Source organism: Grus americana, chromosome 6 (genome assembly GCF_028858705.1).
Source record: "Grus americana isolate bGruAme1 chromosome 6, bGruAme1.mat, whole genome shotgun sequence".
Classification (NCBI taxonomy): domain Eukaryota; kingdom Metazoa; phylum Chordata; class Aves; order Gruiformes; family Gruidae; genus Grus; species Grus americana.
The window spans coordinates 40,014,287-40,037,278 of record NC_072857.1 but is presented as its reverse complement, the minus strand read 5'-3'; the positions used below and the strand labels follow the sequence as shown (position 1 = coordinate 40,037,278).

The window sequence follows — 22,992 nt, the reverse complement described above, 5'->3', positions numbered from 1 at the left end:
TAAAAGAAGCGTTCTGATCCAAGAAACGATCTTCCTGTTTTCCCTTACGTGTTATGTTTCTTGGTTATAGAGATTCTCAGGTTTTCTTACAGTTCTGTGCTTGATAAACACTTCTTCTTGTTGCCATAGAATCAAAAGGAATATGCTTCTGTTTCCCCCTTGTCTACCTCCTGAAGGGTTTTTAGTTCTTGGGAGGCACAGAGCTCTAAGTTCACCTCTTCACTCATTTAAGTAGTTTTTAAAAATTTCATAGCTCCTGGACTGGAGGATGTTCCCGACAGTAAATATATTGGTCATGGATCAAGAAGCGGTAGGCTTTCTGTGGCAAGGAGTGCTTAGAGGCCTGAATACAAACGGGAACAATGTGAGGTCGGTTTGCGGTCACTGAATCTGTGGCCATCAGCATCCCGACTCTCAGAGTCAGTACATGCATCTAAACACTCTGTGTGCTGTCATGAAGTTAGCATATGATGTAAATAGCTCGCTGTGTATCAACAGGGATTCTGATGATTCAGCCAAGAAATGCTCCAGTGGTAAGAGGATGGAAACTTTGCCCAAGAGTGTAAGAAAATAGGATTGATTGGTCTCTGATGATGCTTTTACTCAATTGAAATCACACGAGCAAGAACAGCAAATCCTTTTAACAGCCTTCTGTGAGCTTTTAGGATTTCTTTGAGAATGTACTGTATAATTCCTAGCTTCTGTACTAGCATGCAGTAGATAAAAATAAGATGGCTAATTTAACATATTTTTTAACCAGTAATGTCCTCTTGTATAACGTGGAGTATCTCAAACTTCTCTTTAATTTTTATTAAAGTGAGAAACTGATAGGAAGAGACAAGCTGACACCTTTGAGAGGTTGCAGTGGAAGTGAGTTGTGTGGATTAATTCTGAGGAGGAGGAGGAGGACTGAAGTGTTTGTGCTATGGAATTAGAAAAGAACACCGATGTTAAAAGCAAAAGGAGATGCTTCAATCAGACCTCGCGTCTTTTCTCTTACTCTGAGGAAGCTGAGGACAGGCTCATCAGAGATGTTATAGCAGGAGCCAACCACTCTGATTTTGGCCAGGCACGTTCTGTCAATGTTTCAGAATTAAAGTTGTCAGAGGAAAGCTTACCTTACCTAAGTTCATCTTTAGATGCAGATATTGAAACGTATAATCAAAATAGAATGAGAATTTGCTGCGCACAGGTAGATGAAAGCAAGAAGGAAGCTGATATGTTGGGAAGGGCATGTGACAATACACATGTTAATTGTGGTGTGTGTGATGATTGCAGACAAAGCCATTTAGGTGAAGATTCACAGCTGGAGTATCTCAGTGCTCATGAGCAAGATTTTGATGATAGGAATAGCTCAGGCGAGTTTTCTGAGCAAAGGGAAACTATAGGAATTGAAACCTTAAAGCTGATAGATCCAGTTCATGCAGTTCCAGGGGCTGGAGTCGCAAAGGAACAAAGTATCGCTGGCACGTCAGAAGATTGTTCTCCTGCTGCTGGGTATGGTGTAGGTGACCAAACCTGCCCAGAAGCAGCTATGCCAGAGCTTCCCCACCTGTCTCCACTGCTTTCCAATGGCATGGCTTGTGATCGTCAGGAAGAGCAGACAGAGCATCATAGTGCTGTTTGTGGAACTATACTTGAAAGTCATTCTTGTGGGAATAAAGAAAAGGTCTATCCAAATCTGCTCGTATATGACAGTTTAGAAAACAGAGAGGTGAAAGACATCCCACTGATTGACAGCACGCTGCCACCCCAAATGGCTATAAGTGAAGAAGTGTCTGAAAACAGTGCCAGATGCATTCACAGCTCCTCAGTGAAGCAAGAAAATCCCTTGCTGTCACTACGGGAAAGGGCCCCCACAGTAGCCATGCAATTTTGTGAATGTACAGGGGACTCTGATTTCTACAGTTGTGAAGAATCTGACGTGTGCGCGTGTGGTGCCAGCTGTACTGACTGCACTGCGAAGGATGCTGAAACCCAATTTCCAATCTCTGAAACTCCCACGAATCCCTTTTTTGGGGTGGAAGTTGCAGATAAATCTTCCGGGGGAAATACCAGCTGCAAGAACTCGGAGCATTGTGAAAACTTGAAAAACGTTACCAGTGACTCTACAGTTAACCAGGCTGTTGATGCAAGTTCTGATTTTAGAGCTTGCTTTACAACAAGCAGAAGTACCAGTGCTGAGGTTTGTCTCCTGTCCAGGGCTATTAATACAGAGATAACAATGATGAACAAATCTCGACCCGTGGGATGGCACCGTGAAACCTGTGCAGATGTTGCTTGCAATACAGACTGGTCATGTGGAGCCAGTAGTACGGAGGAAATTTGGTCGCAGCTTACTGGCATGCTGGAAGAACATGCAGGTGGCAATACTGCAACAGCTGAAAGCAGTTCACAAATTCAGGTAATTTAAAAAAAAAACCCAAAAACCCCACAAAACCACAACCAAACAATTTTGATACATAGAACTTTTCTTAACTTAAAGTTGCTCAGAACTTGTCTATACAAATGTTAATCTGTAACTTTTTAAAATGTTTGTTGTTTAGGAACAGCGGGAATCAAAAAACGAGCTTTGTAGCAGTGACTTAAAGAAAAGCACGGACAGGTGGGTCTCGAATAGTTCTTGGTTTGGAATTCTAGATGCTGGGTAAGATTTTTTTCATGATTGAAAGGTTGTCTGTGACTTAGCAAAACTGGTGGTACTAAAAGATTGCTGGGCAGCAGCTCCTACGCTGGAGGGTAGGGCTGCCTTTCAGAGAGACCTGGACAAGCAAGAAGAATGAGCTGAAGGCTCCCTGAAGTTGAACAAAGACCAAAATAGCTTTGATCTGCAGTTGCAGACTGGCCAAGAACAAGTGGAGTGTAAGCCAGCAGTGCTCCCATATGGCAGAGTTGGGGAAGCACATCCTGGGGCCACGTTAGCAAGAAGTGTTGATTCTTCTCAGTTTGGTGCTGGTGAGGTCACATCTAGGAAGGTGTCTCCAGCCGTGGCCCTTGTAGTGAAAGAAAGAGATGGGCAAACTGGGGAAGGCCCACCAGAGGACCATGGAGGTGGTGAGGGGAGCTGGTGGAGCACCTGATGTGTGGGGAGAGCTGAGGGAACTGGGCTTGCTCAGCCCGGAGAAGGGAAGGCTGGGGAATCTCCCTGCGGTTTGTGGCAATCTGCTGGTGGGTTGCAGAGAAGACTGATTCTTTGCAGAGGTGTGTTGAAAACACAAGAGCCAGCAGTTAAGTGAGGAGAATTCTAAGTGAGTGTAAGAAAAAGCTTTTTATAGTGAAAGTAGTATTGGAAGAGGATTGGAGAGATGGTACTGTGTCCTTTCTTGGAGATTTAAAATAAAACAAAAAATCTGGACTGGCTAAGACCCTGAGCAAATTTTGAACCTAGCCCTGTTTCGAACAGAGGTTTGTACTGCAGACCTCCAGAGATTCTTTCCAGCCCAAATTATTCTGTGACTGCGGAAACAAAATAAGTGCGTCTGTAGATCAACAGAGTTGCTAAGTTTCTTTTTGTTCTTACGACCTCACTTTCTGAGGAGAAATTATTTGGGTGCTCATGCAGTTTCTGCCTCTCAGTTAAGGCTGATTATAATGTGAAAGCTACTATAAGACATCATTTTTTCTGTGTAGGAAATAGGAGGAACTGATTTCGCTTTTTCTTGTTTTTCCTTAAATCATATCAGAAATAGTTTTTGGAAAGCTACTTGTTTGAAAATAAAGCATAATGAATGTAAAATTCAAAACTTTGTTTATTATTATTTTAAAGGCCGGTACGCCTTGACAAACAAGCTGTGAAGAATTCTGCATCAAGCTACTGTCAAAAAATACTGCAGAGAGCTATTGAAGCGGAATTGCAGATTCTAAACACTCATTATCAGATGTGTTATCAGCACTGCTTGAAGATTTACAAACTGGCTTTGGAGGAAAACACGTGTTTAAGCAGGCATGTACTTTAATGTCCTTTTAAATGAAATGGATAACTTGGTTAAAAGGCATTAATTGCTAAATACTAGTGATGTATTCTATGAATAGCATGTAACAGCGTTTATAGTTAGCGTTGTTGTCCGAAAGACTTTACATGCTTATAACTGCCAAGTCTTATTTTCAGCCTAAAACTTTCTGTAGCATTCACAGACTCAGCAAAAACCAGTTTGTTTCCAGGAATGTCTTTCTGTACAGGAGGAAAAGTACAGAAGGAATAAATAGTACAGAGAATCCGTTCAGGAGCAGATGAGATGCATAGAGGGGAGGAGGTGGTAAAAGAGAAAGAGAGAGGAGGTGTGGGATTATTAAGAGTTGAGGGAGGGAGGAAGGGGATGGCGACTGCAGAGTCTCTAGCTGATAAACTGTACGCCCTGTAACGAACTTGGAATTCAACCAAGTTGAATTAAATGCTTTACTGTGCCACGGGTCGCTATAAAACCTCACTGCCGTAGCGTCTGCTCCATAGCTCAGGAGAGGGTTCAGGAGAGTACCTGGTAGTGCTGTGGAGCACAGTACAGCTCCAGAGAGCTGCTGTGCTCTCCTGTTTGGGCACTTCTGGAAGCAGTAAAAGACATGAAATGTCAGTCTAAATTGATCTTATTTACTTATATGTATTCTAACAGATGTAATGGCAATACTGAATTAGGTTCATCTCTCATGTTGGTTTTGGAAGAGCTAAAAAAGAATTACAACAGTATGAGAATGAAAATAAAAATGGGCATACCTTTAAATGCACTTCCACCGCTATCAGTTGAGATGAAGTTGTTCCCAATCTCCTCCTCTTATCTCCCGTGCAAGGTAAATTCTTAATTGCTTTGTTTTTAATATAAATTGTTCTTGTCAAAAAAATTAAGGCAAATCTTTTCTTTTTTTGACAGTTGTTCAGAGAGGATCTTTGCTATGAGTAAGTAGTCCTCACTTATGGTATTTATTAAAGCTCAAAATAAATGAGAAATGAGTTTAAAAGATGTTAATCTTAGAATTTCTTTATTTCAGGATGTATCTTGTTGCTCCAGACTATTTAGCTGAAAGGCTAGCATAGCACTTTGGGTACAGTGATTTTATTTTAAGGATGTTTTTCTCTGTAGTGTTCTAATATGTAAACTATAGAGTTGTATTTTTTACTATTTTATAGCAAAAGTTTTCAATTTACAGGTAATTTTCCTGGTTCCTTACTTTTCCTACTAAAAAGCTTTGTCTCTAATCGTAATGCTATCTGTCTTAAAAAAACCCAAAGCCACCAAAACCCCACAAAAACAACAAACACAAACAAAAAACCCACCAAAACAAAAAGACTTTGCTACCAACAAAGATAATATTAGGCATGTAAGCAGCTGTTCTGCTAAGATTATAATTCGATAATGGAGAATGATAGAAAAATGACTTCACATTTCAGGCAGACATATGGTACTGCCTGTTCAAGAACCATGTCCAGGTACTTTATCTAAGTGGTGATTAAAACATATTTGGCAATAAGTTTGTACTGCATCAGGTAAACAACTAGAGATCTTTTTCAAACTTCTTGTTAAGCATTAGTAAAATTAATGAAAACTTGCACGGAGATTTCAAATTGTAAAGACATACATCTTAACATCACACAGAAAGTTGTCTAGGTATAAAAAAAAACCAGCCTACCATAAAGCTAGAACATAGCTTCATGTTTCAGGTTACAACCAATGCTTTTATGAAATATGAGTAGCAAAAAACTTTGGTTCTCATTTTAAGCTCAGATTTATTAAGCACACTTTATTTATTTTACTGTGAGCTTTTGGAAATACTCGAATTTCTATCTCAGAGTACTCTGTATCATTGTAGAATTTTAAATTGTTGTGTCATACTTTTGTATGAAATTCTTGGATCTCTCAGTTCTGTTTCAGATGCAAGAAAAGCTGACTTGGAAGCATCACAACTGCAAGAAAGGAAAATTTCTGTCAACATGGTAGGGACTTCCTCGTTACTGAGTTTCATAGACAGTAATGTTGTGAAGCATAGTCTCCTTTTAGGTATATGCAAATGCAATCGCAGTCTTCAGGGCTCAAGCTGGGATCCTCTAACAGTAATTGCAAATGCAGCTGATGTGACCAGAATTTTGATTGTCCTTTCAAAATAAAATAACTTGGGAGTTCTTGAAGGCGATCAGTAGGTTAACTTTTAAAAATTTACCTGCTTAATCAATTAATATTCTGAAGTTCAGAAAAATAACATATGATCAGGTGCAAGGGCTGTGACATAATTGAAACATCCTTGTAGGACAATCCACAGACCGTATGTTTAACTGATGGCGGTCAGCCGAGTGACTCTGCTTCCTCCAAGGCGTTTGAAGAACAACATAAAGATCAGGACGTGGAATGTGGTAAGTGATCTGCTTTTAGTAGAAATACTACATTATTTGTTAGTTAAGTTATTGGGGAAAAAAATACAAACCCTGTGTAAAATGCGTATATGGATACTCTGTCCTTTCTGTGATGGAATGCTTAACATTTTATCAGCTCTATGTTATACTTTACATCTTGAAAAAAAATTTTGCTCCTTACAAGTTTTCACTTTGGATTTATGTGTCACCTCTTCATAATGTAGTACCAAATCATGTAGGTAGCTGGAATCCTCTTAAGCACAGAAATTTAATATTCACTCAAATGACATACCACAGTCTGAATTTTAACACACTGAAATTTATTTCAACTGTCAAGGCTGTGTGAAAAATGAAGAAGGGAATGAATATTGGTTTGATGCTGAGGAGGAGTTGACAGTAGCAGATTTTTCAGTACTATCTGAAGAAACAAAAAAGCAACAAGAAAAGCAAGACACAGTTGATTTAAGAGGTGAGGTCGTGCACTTTAAGCTGCCATACCTAATAATGGTGTTTGTTTATTATTTCAGTATTCTGTTCCTTCTACCAGCGTAAGTAAACTTGGAAAAAATGCTAGCTGCGTTTTCAGACTTTTTTTTTCTTTCATTGACTTGCAGTGAATGCTTGTACAGATAGTCAGCTCTCTGCATCCATCTTTTTCCTTGAAAACTTCACCTACAGTGGTTAAACTCAATTTAGTAAATGTCCAGCCAAAATCTTTCTTTTTTCTCTTCCTCCTTGTTCTGTTTCCTTCCCCATACTGGCTGCTTCTACACTACCCATGCTTTAGCACTGGAACCTCTTAGTTCAGACCAGTCTTTTCTCTGGTTGTACCTCTTCTGCCTCTTCAAACCTCAGGAAATGCTCAGGGAAAAGAGATTCCACAAACTGAACTGTTCTGCTTCTCAGGACACTCATTTTCTGTTAGAAGATACTCTTCATTCTTTTAGGTTTTTTAAAAGTTTTCTATCTGCGCTTTCCAAAATCTACAGAGAAGACATGAGTGTGAACTAAAACAAGTTAGTAACACTTTGCTTTCTTATGTTATTAGAAGTGAAGATAACGGAGAGTGGAAATGAGAGTTCTTTTATTCATGTTGGTGGCCTAAGTTCCTCAGTGTCAGAGGTACGCCTGTTCTTATTTACATAGTAGTAGTAACATCGTGCCTCTTTTCGGAATTCTTTCATACTATACATTTCCAACCAATTGTGCTTCTATTTTATAGGGTGATTTAAGATCTCATTTCCAAAAGTATCAGATTTCTGACGCTCTTATCTCTGGGGATTCTAGTAACTGCAGGTATATTAATATAAGTTTCACTTGTTTCAGATTTTTTTTTTTGGTCAAAGTAAGCAAATCCTGGGAGAGAGGAGGGAGTTGTTCATGTGGATACATTAATAGATAGGTTGACAAAAAACTTGTCATTCCAGACAGCTTCTCTTCTTATGAGAAGTCAAGGAGTCCGAAATATTCTGTTGAGTGTAATGGAGATACAGTTAATACTCAAAAGATGAGAGCCATCATGTGTTCTTACTGATAGTAATTTAATATGCATTTTACTTAGTTTCTTTTTTTTTTTAAATGTATGCCTTAGATTTGCATTTCTTTCCTTTAGAGACACTAATAAAGCCAAGTTAGCTGTAAAGGAAACAAATGAGAAAAAAATAAAAGGAAAACCAGCAAGTGTTGAACGTGTAAATACTTCATCAGAGAATAAATCTTCGGTTTCCCAAGTACATACAGATAAGCTTTGGCATGAAATCCAACCTGTTGATAATAGTCAAAGAAATGATCAAGAAAAACCATTCACTTCAGCCTCCAATTCCACGAAAGCACCTGATGCCACCTGTGCTTCTGAGAAAATGCATCTCCTTCCCATTACTACTTCAAAAATTTCTTGCTCTACACAAGTACCTTCAGAAACAAAGTGCCTTGCTCCAAAATCATCTACTGAAGATTCGGTACATTATTTCCTTGGAGTTAATCAAAAGGTAAATAATTATTACTAAGGCTCCTTGATATGGCAGATTCAGAGCCTTAAAAGTTCTTGTCCCATAACGTGTTACATTTAATATATAGAGGGAATGACGTTAGGATAGGAAAAGATGTTATGTGTCAGTAATAAATTTCTGGCAGGCTGCAGAAGAGTGCAGCATCAGATTGTGCCCCTACATCAAATTGTGATATTCCATCTTTTTTTCTTAATCCTAAACCAGTTGGGAACCTAGCCATTTGACTAGATTTTTCATCTTGCTTCTCTCCTCTTTTAAGTTTCCACTTCCAATGCTTTTTTTTTTTTATGTGAATGTTTTCTGATTTTACACAGGAAAGATTTTTGGAATAGTAGAGGGGAAATTCCTGGGTTTTAAATACAAATCTAAAGAAAGATCATACGTAGAAATATTTTTTTAATATTTTTTTAATTGTCTCAGGTTGGTGCTTGGAGGAGGCAAAGATAGTAATTACTGGTGTTGCTCTCGTAAACTACATCGATATGCTACCTTTGGGGATTTAACTTTAAACATGCTAGTCCTCTGGGAAATATAAATAGGATCTATTTTAATGTAGCAGGACTGTCAGTTAACCCTAAATGCATGTAGTAGTTTTATTTCTAATTTACAGACTGGATAATGTGACTGGCTGCATTAGAGTAATTTACTGATCTGTAGCTGTCATTTTTTTTCTTTCTGTAACAGGAATATTTATTAGTAGTAAAGATATGTTGTATTACTTTGTACAATACCTAACTCATTCACTTTTTGCTTATTTTGATGCAATTCTAGGATATCGGAGAAAATTTTGTGCAGAAAACATCTGCTCCTTTCTCCACTAATTCATATGATGCCTTTATTTCTCCTAATACACTGAACTTGAGCAGCTTTACCAAATTACTGAAGAAACTTCAAGAAATTCATCCAGAGGCTAGCAGGTGAGAGTATTTGGATTTCATTTCTGCCCTGATCTGTAATGGATCCAATATCCATGGTAACTAAGTGCTAAATGTATTGCACAAAATGTGATGTAAACAGTTATTTCTTTTATTTGTACAGAGACAAAATTGTGGATGCTCTGCTGGAGGTGAGGAAGAACAACAAAGGTATCTTAAGTGGTTTGTCCATCATTTCCATTGTGGAGAGGACCTCTGTCGTTCTAAGGAAATCAACCCCCCGTTGTGGGCTGGAAAAGCAATGTAAATAAGTGAGTATTCTAGCCTACAGAAACATACTGAAATAAAACCACGTGAATTTCTGTAGCTGTATAGCCTGACTAGATTAGTAAGTAACTTAGTGTAAAGCTCTGCAAGGAGTACCGGAATGAATCCACTGAAACTATGTTTTTTAAGGATTTCTAGCTGTTTTGCAGAACAATTTGTAAATAGATTGGCTTGCTAGCTCTGTTCACCCTATAAAACGTGATATACAGGGGGCTTTATTATGCAAACTGTTTTATTGATTAACTTAGTGGTGAACGTTGTCATACATATTCTGTACAAAGGTGACACCTAATGGCGAGTCCTTGTGTAGCACTTCCTAAAGAAATCCCAGCATAGGCTCAATTTAGATAAAAATCATCAATTTTTAAACCAATGAGATTCAGTTCTAGACTAGAAATCTAACCGAGTAAGACTGTATGTCTTTTAGTTTTTTCATGTCAAAGGACATCTTGCGTGATTGACCCAGCACTAGATGCTGCAGGAAGCTACAGTAAGCTGAGCATGCTAAAAGCACAGCCCAGAATTTAAGAAGGTGTGTATATATAGTCTCCTGTAGGAGACATCCTTGAGTTGGCACTTGTTTCAGCCTCCTGCTAAGCTTGGTATTCTGCTTACTTTAGGGCCGCGACCAGCGCCACTGCCAGCTTTCCCACACTGTCCCGTACGTTCTTAGCAATGCTCCAGCGTTACTTTTGCCCACAAATGCAATCTGTACAGTATTTATTCTTCCGTAGTGTTTCTTCCTGAAACTGCACTAAATTCCTAATGCTCTGATTTTGGTCTCAAAGCTCCTTTTTCAAGGATGTTAAGGAGTTAGTGTGGTTTTAATTGATAACACCTCTTCCGAGATGAATACTATTTATGCCAATAGTTTTATATATCCGGGTATACATAAAGGTACCCATTGAATGTTGTTTATCAGACTAAATTCACCTCATCGGGTGCTTATGCACATGTTACTGTAGTGTACCAGTAAACCATAACACAGCCTTAACTTGACCAGAGCTGCTGTGCTTTACATAGTACAACTGTAATAGAGGTAGAGCAATTCTGCCTAGTAAGACGAAGCAGAAGCCTAGGCTAGAAAAGTTGCTGTAGATGCATTGAATATAGAAATAGATGCTTGTAGGGTGTTCATCTCAGTCCGTCTTCTAGGAAGTAATGTCAGTGACTAGAAAAGTCCTTCAGAAGGACTGCCTGTACATTGTGCTGAGTACACAGAGACATAGGAGAGCATTTTCAATACAGCATAAGATCATACCTCCCATACTGAGGGAGAGAGTAAAAGAATCTCAACCAACGTGCGTGTTTGGCTGTGTTCCTTTTGAAGTGACTAGTGTAACATAAGTTTGTTAGTTTGGCATTTGACCGCCCTGTAAGCGTTTGCAGATGGCTCTACGAATCAAAATAAAATGAAGTCTTGACTGACTTCTGCAGGACTGCAAATATAGACAAACTCATAAAAACCCCTCACGTTATACTTGAAAGTATTTTCAGTTAGTAAGGTTCTAACAGCCTCAAATGTGTTGTGCTTTCCTTGTCAAGTGATTCATTTATTTATTTATTAAATAGTGTGTGGGCTTTCAAGTCATAATTGTTCCTATGATACTATTTTTTTCTCTTTTGCTAAAGAGATGATGACCTATAACAATTTTTACTTTAATCACGAGAGCTGTGAAATAGCCAAGTCATTGGTAACTAATGGGGGAAAACGAATTCTCATCTTTCCATAGTAAGAAACTAGTATGTAATATCTTTAAGAAAAGATGATTCTGCTCAAAGCTCACCTATATTAATTTTGGTATGTGTACAGCTTCGGACTTTCCTCAAGGGTAAGTGTCTGCTGAGAAATACCACCTCAGAGCCTTAAGCTCTGAGTCCAGAGTTGTACAGATAATACTTTTAGCTCAAGCTGTATTACATAGTATTTAATGCAGAACAACTTAAATTCAGGTTTAAAGTAAAACACGATACAAGCTTGCTTTTTTTTCTTTGGCTGACTTAGCCCAGAGTTGGACATCTGAATATTTATAGGTCTTGTATATCTGTTAATTTTGAAGGACTAACTTCATTAGAAATGGGAAGTTAGGTTTTGGACTGGAAAGTCCTTCTATTCTTATTGGTGAGCGGCTGTGGTATTTGCCTGAACAGCATGCTTAACCTTTTTCTGTTTTCTAAACCTAATGGTAGGCAGCAATTATGATGCTATAGAAGTGCAGCACAAAAAAATGGCTGTTTCCTTATGTTTTATCAGTACCAAATTATAGCTTCTAGTGGTTTTCTGGGGTACTAAAATGCTGATGTTCCTTTTATTTCAGTTTGAATATGTACATGCAAAATTTACCTGCTGCTTTTGTTTGTTTGTTCTTTTTAAGTCGATGGCTTTCCGATTATGAAGAATTGATCATCTCCCTTTGGAAGATGTTTGCAAATTCTATATTCCGGCTTGTTCCAGGATCGTACTGTATTTCGTGTTTGATTTATTTCAGCAGATCTTAATGAAAACTCACGTAGCATCACTGTATGATACGCAGTCTTATCCAAGAGAGGATGTAACCTGAAGGTCAGTTTGGGGTGTTTTTCTGTTTATGCAGATATTAAATGATTCTTCCCATTTTTGTTGTTCCCCATAGGTGGTTCAAGCGTTTCAGCAGGTTTCTCTGAGGTAGAAAAATCACACTTCAGCAAAGCAAGACTGCTGTAATACTGGCAGGGTTTTTCTAGGCTGAAGTACGCAACCCCCAGTTCTTGCGTGCCACTTAATTTTTGGCATGGTGGTAGCTGCTAAGATGTTAATAAATAGCCAACACGCTTGTGCTTTCCAGATAATCTGATTCTGAATAGTCTGTAGAAATTCCATGTGTCCTTTGAATACCAGGGAGGAGCGGGGAAGGCAGCAAGGGCTTCAGTTTAGAAAGCCAGGCTTCGGAGCTGGCAGCGCAGTGCTGGTGGACGCGGTTACATAATCCCTGGCTGCAGCAGAGTCATCTCGTGTCCATTTTTGACTCAGAAGCGTGTTGCAGACTGCAGAGCGGTGATAGGGCCACGCAGTTGCTTTGGGATGGAGCCTGGATTTTTATTTTATTTCCTTATTTTGGAACATGGCATTTTGTTGTCTCATATTCCCCTTGTGTTGCTGCAAGCAGAGGCTTCTAAATCCTCTTTTTGTGTCCCGTGGCCTGGTATAGTGGAAAGCACGTGCTCCCTGAGGCTTTTGGTTTGGGTTGATACAGGGGAGAGGAAGCAAGCTGGGAGTATCCAGTGTTTCGTGTTTGCGTGTGTCGTTACTGTACAGAAGAGGTCTGGATTTTAAATCCTCTTCTGGTAAACGAAGGAAAGGCAGCTTAGGTGTACAAGTCTGGGCAGGGGGTGAGGAGAATTATCCATGATTGACACGGACAGGCTCATGCTGTGATGTTGCCTGACAAGACAGTGCATTGCTGTTGTCTGTCTCTTTGTTGTACTTTGTTCTAGAACCTGGCTGCATTTGCTGCTGAAAATAGCAGCCTTACTTCCCTGTGAATAAAGGTTCAAATTCCTTATGCAAAAAGTTGTGCTGTTTTCAGATCTCGTCCGTTCCCTCTCCTCTTCACAGAACCAGTCTAGGTAACGCTTTCAGAGCCCCCAGCCTTGCCTTCGACAGCCAGTACTGTAACTGGGTCCTGAAGCTGCAGGGGAGGCCTCAGTTTTGGCTTCTTCCCTGTTCTTATCAAGATGAAAGCAGCCATAGGCTTTGCTCTACCACATTATCATCAGCATATGCTGCCCTTTGTGTTCCCCAGATCTGATCTGTAATTAGGTGGGTGTTACTAATAGTTCAGGATGAACTGGCTTTGTGGTGTGCAAGCTGTTCTGTTTCTGTGGGGAAAGCAGAAACGTGTATGATGTGAAACATTCAAGTTAGCCACTGTGGCACACTTGTGTTCAGTCAAGTTTTGCTGTTTCTTGTTCTTCTCCCTTTGAAAGGGAGAGCTAACTTAAAATGGGAGAGGTCTAATTTGTGGGGTGGTGATTTCCCTGGAACTGGAGCCCTCGCCTGCTGGGATGATAGGCTGCTAATACCATATCCTAATCCTAAATGTGTTCCTGGAGAGCCTGAGCAGGCACTTGTATGTAATTCAGTTATCAGCTGTAGGTGGAGCTGTGCTCAGTAATTATTTTCTACTCGGTAAAAAAAATAAACCACAAAACATTTATTTTCATCCTAAAATCGCATTACATCCTCTATGTTCATATTCAACACTGTAAAAAGAAAGGGAAGGTATGGTTTTTACCGTTAGGCTAGAGTGAAATGTCTTCGGTGAGATGGAAGGAGGGCTAAGGAAAAGGCGTGAGAAAAAAGGATTTCTGTTTCTGTTCCCTTTCCCGTGTCTCTGGGCACCCACCTGCCCGTTGCAGGCTGAGGAGACGGAGTTAACGCTGCCTTACCCGGGCACGGTGGTCTCGGCTAAAGCCTGCTGAAGTCGGCGGACAGATTACCCGCCTTCGGTCGCGGCTTCTATTGAAAAAGAAGGCGGCAGGGACAAGCAAGCCGCGCCAGGAGCGAAGCAGGGTCGCACCGGCGGACGCCAGCCGGCGGCGGAGCGGGGTCCCGGGGCCGGCCGGGCAGTGCAGGTGCCGGGGGGGAGCCCGGGGCGCTGTGCCGGTCGGGGCCCGCCCCTGCGCGTAGGGCCCCCCGCGCGGAGCACCCCCCCTCCCGCAATCCCCCGGCCCGGCCCCGGGGAGCAGAGCGGAGCCGCCACGGGCGCGGGGGGAGGATCCCGCCCCGCCGCCCCGCTCCTTCCCAGGGGCCGCCGGCAGCCCGCCGCGGCCGGGGACGCAGAGCCCCGCAGGCGGGCTGGGTGCGCGGGGCAGAGCGCGGCGGCGGCGATGGCCCTGCTCCCGCGGCGGTTCCTCTGCTTCGTGCTCGGTAAGTGCGCTCCCCCGGGAGCAAACTTCCCCGGCTGCCGCTGCGGCGGGTGGGGGCCGGGGCCGGGCAGGACTCGGGAAGCGGTCGTGCGGGGCGGTGGCAGCGGGAGAAGGTGCCCTGGAAGCCCCGGAGCAGCCCGGTCGTTGCGGTGGTGGCTGCGAGGCGGTTGCGGGAAGTCCTCTGCCTTCCTGAGCGGGGCCGCGGGGAGCACCGGTGGGACCGGGAGGTGCCTCTGCGCTGAGAACGGGTGTGCAGCACCGGCCTCCCCCTCCCTGACTTTACCGGCACCCGCTGACCTGCTTATTCCTGGAGTCTGCCAAGCCTCCAGCTGGGCTTTGCTGGCAACACAAAAAGCAGGTGGAAATTAAAAGAAGAAATCATTCCAGAGCGCTAGGACATAATAAAATGTCTAACTTGGCTTCTGAATATGTCAGATGACGATGCTATCGGACACAGCCTGTTTTGTGTGGGATTGCCTGTTTGGTAGGTGAGATTTACTGAAGCACGTTCATGCTGGAAGATGTCCTCTGCCATTTGTTTCAAAAGTAGAAATTAATTACTAAGAGACTGCTTTAGGAGTCCCTATTTTCCTCTTTCTGAGCCACAGGGAGAGGATGCAGCCAGAAGTGCTCATTCAAGCGAGCATTTCTAAGCTGTGGTCGGATGTTCTGGGTTTAGCAGATGATCGACTTAAAATCGGGTTGGAAATTCTTGCGTTGTCTGATCATTTTCACAGGGCGCAGCATGCCCCGGTTTCTTTGATGTCCCTGGCATTTCAGATGCAACAGGTAGAGACTTGTGCAGTGCTTGTAACCTGAATATCCAGAGCAGAAAGCTCAGAAGGATCACGGATTGGTAGTCCGTATAAGAAGTGTGTTTATTTAAGGCTATTTAAAAGGGAAACTGCGTACCCTTGTTCTAACGCTGATCTTTCATGAAATCAAAGTGCTCTTTGAGGAAGCATAGATTTCTCCTCCTTCCCCTTTGTCCTCCCCTGCCGGTTTTTTCCTCTGAACCCTGGTGAATAATGCATTGAGCTGTGCTGCATATGACGGTCTTAATTAACTATTTACTGCTCTTTAGGTGGTGGTTGTTCATGGGAAGGAGAAGGCCATGCCGTTAGACGAAGCAGGTTCTCCGTGCTCACTTGGAGGGAAAGGCTCCGTGTCCCTGGCTGAGGAGGCAGCAGTCCCGCGCAGAAACCTGTGGCTGATATTGCAGCCAGCGAGCACTAGTTCCTGCTTAGTTAGGATTTCTCTCTGCTGTGTTTTCCCAATTCCTCTCCCCTTTTCCTGCCCCTTCCTTCTCTTGGTTTGGGCACTGTAACTTTTAAAAGTGAAGAGAGCAGGAGTTGGTGATACTCCAGGCTGCTCTTTTCCATCTCCCATACGCTCGGTCACAGCAGGGTGTCCGCCTCTGTGTAAGCCACTTAAGTGTGATAGATGACAGCTAATCGTGGCGTGGAGTGGTTGGATGCATTTGTCTTTGCTGCATCCTCGTCCTGCAAATATTTTTTTTGAATGTGTTCTGCACTATTTAAAAAAGAAACAACAAAAAACCTGTTTGTTTCTTTCTGATTTATGGCCCCGCACACAGACAGGGCTGCACTAAAATTGCACGTGACAGCTGAGAGCGCCCACAAGTCACAGTGGAGTTGTGAATTTTGAGGTAGCTGGTGCTTCTGAGGAAGGATGTTTTAAAATGAAAATTAAAATTAAAAAAAAGGAAAGAGAAAAGGAGGGGGAAAGCTCTGCTAATAGATATGCCAGGATCTTGCTAACATGAGCGCTGAGGTGGCAGGCAAACCCAGAGTGCCTCCTCAACACCAGATCTTAACATGGGCAGCATCGTCTCTGTTCCTGTAAATCATGCTGTGCACCATTGTGGGGTCTCCTTGGACAGGCAGCAGGTAGGGAGGACAAGTTTTACGGCTTGTTGTTGTGTGTTGGCGTTTTTACTGCTGGCTCGGAGCCCTGCCACTGCCTTGGGACATGCTCTCAGACAGCTGCCTTTGTCACTAAAGCACCTTCCTTTGCAGATTGTTGAGAGCTTTATGAATGATGAACGTTGGGCAGTGGCTTCTGATGCTCTCTTCCCCAGATCTGTATTTCTGGAGATGCGTCTGTCTCTGTAGGCAGCTCACCCTGAGCTCAGGGGCCTTTGCCAAGGCTGGTCCTGCCCCAGCTCCTTCTTGCCATGTTTAGCTGCGGTCTGCTGCTGCAGCCCGCGGCAGGATGCAGAAGTGGTCTGGGGAGGCTGTCTTTCTGTTTCAGAAGAAATAGATACCATCAGAGATGCCCAGATGTCATCCAGAATAAAACAAGGAGCAAGGTTAAGGCTGATGTTGCTTTGTTGTCCCTCTGTTGAGTTGGTCATTTCTGCATCAAGTCAGAGCGCAGCAACTTCTGCTGCTGGTTGGGAGCATCTTCCCTGCCTTGTGACCAGAGCCTCTGCAGGACTTCTCGGTGGTGGGGACCGAGCCCCTGGCCTAAAGCTGGGAGAGCTGTACTGCCTAGCTGGAGAGCTTTCCCCTGGCAGCTCAAAGCTGTTGACTCCCAAATTTGCATGTGGTCTGGGCCACGAGAGGATGGCAGAGACCCTCTCCCGCCCACCGCAACCCCCGGCTGTACCGAAGCTGGGGTCCAGATCCTGGCAGGATCAGCTGAGCTTTCCTCCTATGCAAGAAAAGCCTTCCTCTTAAATCTCAAGCCTTTATCTTAAAGCTCAAGCTTTTAGTAACTTTGCAACTGGCTGCAGAGTCCTTAAGAAGCAGTGATGGTCAAGGTATTGACTGCGTAAAAATAACCCTGGTCTCATTTGGCAGGCCTGAGATCTAGCTGTATCCCAAGGTAACCACTTCCATTAGAGGTAAAACTAAGCTTTTTCTGGTTTTTGGCTGCAGTTCCCTGCTGAGGCTGCCAAGAGAGGAGGGAATGAGCCATTGTTACCGGGAGTGGTGATGATTAGCACCATGCTCTGCTCTGCAGCCTTATTTCGGTCTTTAAGGGGTTACCTGAAGGCTGGATTTCACAAGGAGGCTCGTTATTGCTGGTGATGATGGATGAAGCAGGATTACGACTCAGCTGATCGCGCAGCTGAGAGTTAACAGGAAAACCCTGTTATTTTTGCTAAAACACTCACAGGTTTGCCGAGAGATGGGTCCGCACCGGTGGCAATTCTGCTGCGACGCTTGCTGGAGCACGGTGCGGAGATGTACCAGTAGCATCCCTCCCACGCCTCTGCACGCGTGCCCGGGGATGCTGGCTGGCGTGAGAAGGGCCAGGTGATGCTCGGCGCCGTTGCTTGTGGGGCTGCAGTGCCTCTCACAAACGTGGTAGCAGGTGGCTGGAGATCCGGCAGGGACAGATGTTCCCCACGCTGGCGTTTGCTGTCGCTTCCTGTGCCCGTTTCTGCTGGCACGCAGTGCTGTGCTATGCTGCTTTGATTTATTTTGGGTTTAGATAGCTGTATTATTGAAAGAGATAAGAGGGAACTGCAAAGGCGGCCGGTAAACCATTAATATCATATTGATTCCCTGCATCTTCTGTCTGCTGTACAGCATTGTGTTTGCATATTCTACAGAAGATGATGCTTTCTTAAAAAACAAAACAGCTATTGGCACTCTTTATGATCTCTCCTGGAAAATACAAAATTACAAGTGCCTTTGTACCCTCTGTTCAGCTGCTGGGACCTCTGGAGTTGGAGGGAAGGTAGCAACTTAAAACCTTTGGAGTTCTTCGGGGCAGTTAAAATTGTCTTCACTTTACATATAAGCATCACGACTTTGATGCTTGGGCTTTGCTCCCAGATGCCTCCAGGAAAGGAGGCGGCAGTGAGAGGAGATGCTTTGGGTTTTCTGTACGTACATGGGTACCTGTTTATTCCCTTTGCCCAGTAACCATCCTTAAATTGTTACACCTTACACCTTGATACCGTCAATCAAGCTTTACAGGCTGTAGTCAGCTGATCACCTGCATTTTCTGGGCTCAAAAATAATAGTAATAAGAAAAGATTCATGCTAAAAGTAACAAGAAAGGGAAACCTCTGCCTCTTACTGGGTACAGCTTTGCGAGACAGGCGGCTGCACCGCTTCCGCAAAATTTTGTGGTCCATTAGGGTTATTTGTGTCTTTCTTCACACCAAAGCATGCTCAGTAATGCCTGCATGTTATCTGAGGTCGAGCTCATCTTTTAGGAAAATACTTAGTCTTGCTTTAAATACTAATTGAAGGCTACTGCGTCTCTGGGAAAATCCTCCTAAATATTTAGTGTGTCATGTTGTAAATCCCTAATAATAAAGTAAAACGTTCCTCCTCCCTTTCAGAGCATCTCTGAGATGGAGAGGACTTGAGTCTTCCTATACATTAAAAGAAAAGCATGTGAGTAGTGAAAAATAAATTACTTCCACTGTGTAATTTCATGTACTGCTCCCATATGTGCTAGCCGTATTCCTCTAGAAACCGGTGGCATATGGATTTGGTTGGCTGCATGCAGGCTGTGTTATCTGGTCAGGAAGCCACTTTGCTTTGAGAAATTGAATTGCATTTATTAACTCTGAAATGCTGTTGAATTAAACAGCCGTTAAGCACCGACTCTATAATCTCGTATTTATAATCACCCTGGAGGTTGCGGGTAATGAAAATATAAATGCCGTGACCTGGAATGAAATTAGAGACCTCATAATCGCTAAAAATGGGGTTGGCATCCTTCATGTTTTCGAAGGGCTGGAAATCAATATCGGGTCATTACAGAGTTGAGGGAGGTCTTGGAAGCCTGCGGGTAGAAATCCAGAGTTACTGCTCTACACTACCGAGTTCCTTCTGCCTCCCTAACCAGCTGCGAAGTCTGGCTCTGTCGATATTAGCAGACACATTTGGTGGAGGTTTTGGCCCCAAAGCAACGGTTGTGGTCGCAGCCCTTGCCAGCACAGACCCCGCACCGAGCGAGGACTGAAAACACCATGGGGTAGCACTGGGTTTGAGGGAGAGGAGCATTAAAAGCTGCTTATAGGGGATATGCAGCGTGTTTCGACTTGGTCAAATAGCTAAATACCTTTTCCTTTTCTAAAAGCAAATCATGGCTAGGGTTTGCTGAGCAAATTCCTACCGTGGATAGGTGAGTGCCAGGGAATCCCGAGCCCGTTACTCTGCTGTGGTGCTGCTGTGGATGCTGCCTACGAGCTCGCTGCTTTTAATCAGCAAATCCAGTAATGAACCTTCTTAATGGTTTCAGTCCCTTGTCTCTGCGCTTCTACAACTTGAGCTTTTCAGGATTTAAAACCACAGCCTGGCACCGTGGGAAGGCATCCGAGCGGGGCTCTGCGCTGGGAAACGGGCAGCAGCCTGGGTGAAAACCTCCGGCAGCGCTGGATTTCAACCAAGGGCAGGATGCGATCGTCCGGGCTTCCCCGTATCCTTTAGGTAACATTTGTTGGGAAAACGGCAGCGCTCTGTGTGGGTGAGTTGCGGAGAAGTGCCATCTCTGCACATTATTCAGCTGGAAGGAAAGAAAACTGCATTGAGAAGCCTCTGTTAAAAAGGAAAATAAATTGTTTCTGGGCTGCTCACGTGGTTCAGCAACAGATTTTTAGTCTGGAAACTGTATATTGAAAGTATTTAGTCAAGCTGCTGTTCTTTGCAGCCTGTGATGAATGCACCAACAAGACAGTGCAGCTATTTATTTTGGTTTTCTCCCTAATGAATTTTTATATTTATTTATTATGTGCTTCTATATAGGTAATCTGTTTGAGTGAATAACGTTTGCCTGGGAACTGATTTTTTTTCTCTCAAAGATAGTCCAATCAAATGGTTCATAGTCCCACGCACCAGAATAATCTGCATTTAATGCACACAAACCCATTGAAACCCGAACCAAAGCTTGAAGCGTGTTGTTTCCAAACTGATGCTGGGCACTTTTAACCTTGGTGTTAGCTTCCCTGTTCTTATTATAGCCTCAATCAACTGAAATAGCTGAAGGAAAAAAATAGTCTGGGAGTGGGGGGAGAAGAGCGCGTTTGCCTTTAGCACGTTCCTGAGATCTTGAGCGCGGTGGCCGCTCCTTTCTCCCTGGCTTTCTGCAGCAAGACCAGCCTGGCTTTGAGACCAAGCTGACATCTGGCCCTTTTGGCATCCCATGCTTTGTTGATGTTTTAAAAATAACTCTAAAATACAGGTCTAACTCCGGGTTAAGGTGTCGGGATGACGATGCTGGAAACCACTGTCTTCCCCCGATAGGTGGGAGAGGTGTGGCTGGCTCCCGGGGGTGGCATCCCTCCGGCCCCTGGAAGCCGCTGTTTGTGAAAGATGAGCGTGCCGAATTAAACGGGGATCCCTGGTTCAGCTCACCTCGGTCAGCGAGCAGGTATTTGATGGCGATAATGGTCAGACCCCATTTGAATTAGGAATGGGTGAAGCTGGTGAAGTCAGGGCTGTACCATCCCCAATCTCCAGTGCATGTCTAAAACCTGTGGTTTTCCTCCATTAATTTAATCAAGGCGAATTATTTTTAAAAAGACCCTGCTATTCATTAAGGATATAATTATCTTTATAACTAACTGCTTGTGGCAGATTTTTCCCTCTCCTGATTTGCAGTCAGCCAGCAGTTGGTTTTCAGTATGCCTGCGTTTTGATTTCCTTTCTCCTTCCCCCCCTTCTTAGCTGGTTTTGATTTTATTTTACTCACTAAATGAATTTTTGGGGAGAAAGAAAAGTATTTGTCATTCTACTCTATGCAGAATCAAGTCTAGGGACATGTAAGATAAGTCCCGTTCCTGGAAATGTGCTTGGCAGCCGCTAATGGATAATGAGGACATACCGTAACTCATGCTGATACATCTGGGAAACTGAGGCGAAGAGAGAAACTGGATCAGGGTCCTGGCTCTTTGAACAGCCTATTTCAGTATATTTATATTATTTAACAGCAATACTATATGGCAAAAAGTGAATCCCTTGGGACCCAGCTAAGCAGGACTGTCCTGCACCGGGCGATGCGTTGCAAAGTACCAGCGTTTATTTTGCATTTTAATTTTAATCACATATTCTGCATCTTACAAGAGCCATTACGTGGAAATCTGTATCAGAATGATGTTAAATTAACTTTCATTTGGGGAGGGCTCAGCTGTTACATTGTAGGTGCAGGAAAGCTGCTTTCTGGGGTGCTCTGTAGAATATTGAACTTGGAAGAGGAATAACGGCGTGCAGCAGTATCTGTGCTACCCGAGCATCTCCTGAGCACGGCAGGGATCCAGCCGGAGGGGCTGGTGAAAGTCTTTTCTGTGAGCTTGTTGAGGCAATCACTTGATACTTTTGTGAGTTGCTGTATCTTGCAGTAATTTAGTGCTTTGGAAGTCTTTCACCGACCCAAAGTATTTCCAAGTTTCTTAAACCCCTCAAATCCTCAGAAAACTAATCACTTTCATATTTAGGAGAACTGGAGTTGTCCCTTCCACACAGAACCTAAATGCCTTTAATTGGATTTATCAACTCGGTGTAGAAAAGAGGAACTTCATCCAGTGAGACCCTGCTCCTGGAACAGTTATTCCCCTTCATTTTATTACATAAAGCAAAATAAATAGCTTTTTTTTCCAGCCAGCACTAATGAGATATTTTGCATACAGCTGAACATAATCATGAAACCCAAAAGGATATCTGAGGTTTTAATTTTAGCATCCTCTTGTGCCTCTGAAGGAAGGTAGTGATTTATCCATTGAGCTCATACTTTGATGATTTGTAGTCAGTTTTTTGCTAGAATGGGAGTGTTTGAGGTTTTGCTATCGTTTTATAGTTATCCCAAGCATTAGAAGAGGGCAGAAAATAAACTGCATAAAAATAACTGCCAGTGAATTATTTGTTGAGGTAGGAGCCAGCTGCCTGAAAGCAATGCCTGTTTGGGGGCTTTTTTCTTTTTTTTTTTATTATGTTTATTTTAAGCATGTGCCTTATTAAGCTGACAAGGCAGGGCACTTTCAGCAGATGGATTCGATGGTATTTTTGTTAATCAGTGGTTGGGGTTCCCTCTCAGGCTGGGCTGTGAGTTGGGGGGAGCAGGGGCAGGGCGGCACGGGTCACCCGTGGGCAGGGGGGACGGCGAGGCAGGAGCTCTGCCACGCCGGTGCCGGGCAGAAGAGATGAGGATGTGAAATCCCGCCTGGGCAGGCTGAAGTCCATAGTGGTTTTCATTTCAGTCTCCCAAATTGTTTTCCTCCCTGCAGAGCTGCCACCCCGAGTGTGGGGAACCCTGTCTCTGGCAGCAGGACCCCCCGACTCCGGGAGAGAAGCGTGGGCATCCCCAAAAGCCGCTTCAGGCCGGGTCCCTCGTCCCGTGGGAAAGCAGCTACGGCAGGCAGGGCAGGCACAGGTCCCCGGGGGGACGGGCAGGGAAACCTCCATTATTGTGTGGTCCCTTTGGCAGGCAGCGAGAGCCGGGACGCGGCAAGGAGGTGTCATGCTGGGAAGAGAGATGAGGGCAAAGGACTCCCGACCCGTGTACCGGCTGGCTTCGTTAGCCCATCGCTCACAAAGCAGCCCTAATTAGGGAC

At 43.5% G+C, this 22,992-nt stretch overlaps 1 protein-coding gene across 1 annotated transcript in view; it reads left to right on the top strand.

Moving 5' to 3' along the window:
* RBM44 (RNA binding motif protein 44) overlaps positions 1-22,992 on the top strand; it is a 45,265-nt gene that overhangs the window by 1,465 nt on the left and 20,808 nt on the right. Inside the window, exons 2-15 of the mRNA XM_054829505.1 lie at positions 818-2,404; positions 2,547-2,605; positions 3,767-3,937; positions 4,590-4,782; positions 4,863-4,888; positions 5,851-5,923; positions 6,235-6,337; positions 6,675-6,806; positions 7,386-7,459; positions 7,560-7,633; positions 7,929-8,325; positions 9,118-9,263; positions 9,385-9,527; positions 14,023-14,457. Coding sequence (XP_054685480.1) covers positions 926-2,404; positions 2,547-2,605; positions 3,767-3,937; positions 4,590-4,782; positions 4,863-4,888; positions 5,851-5,923; positions 6,235-6,337; positions 6,675-6,806; positions 7,386-7,459; positions 7,560-7,633; positions 7,929-8,325; positions 9,118-9,263; positions 9,385-9,527; positions 14,023-14,457 — 3,505 coding nt within the window. The 5' untranslated portion in view covers positions 818-925. The remainder of the gene's footprint in view (positions 1-817; positions 2,405-2,546; positions 2,606-3,766; positions 3,938-4,589; positions 4,783-4,862; positions 4,889-5,850; positions 5,924-6,234; positions 6,338-6,674; positions 6,807-7,385; positions 7,460-7,559; positions 7,634-7,928; positions 8,326-9,117; positions 9,264-9,384; positions 9,528-14,022; positions 14,458-22,992) is intronic.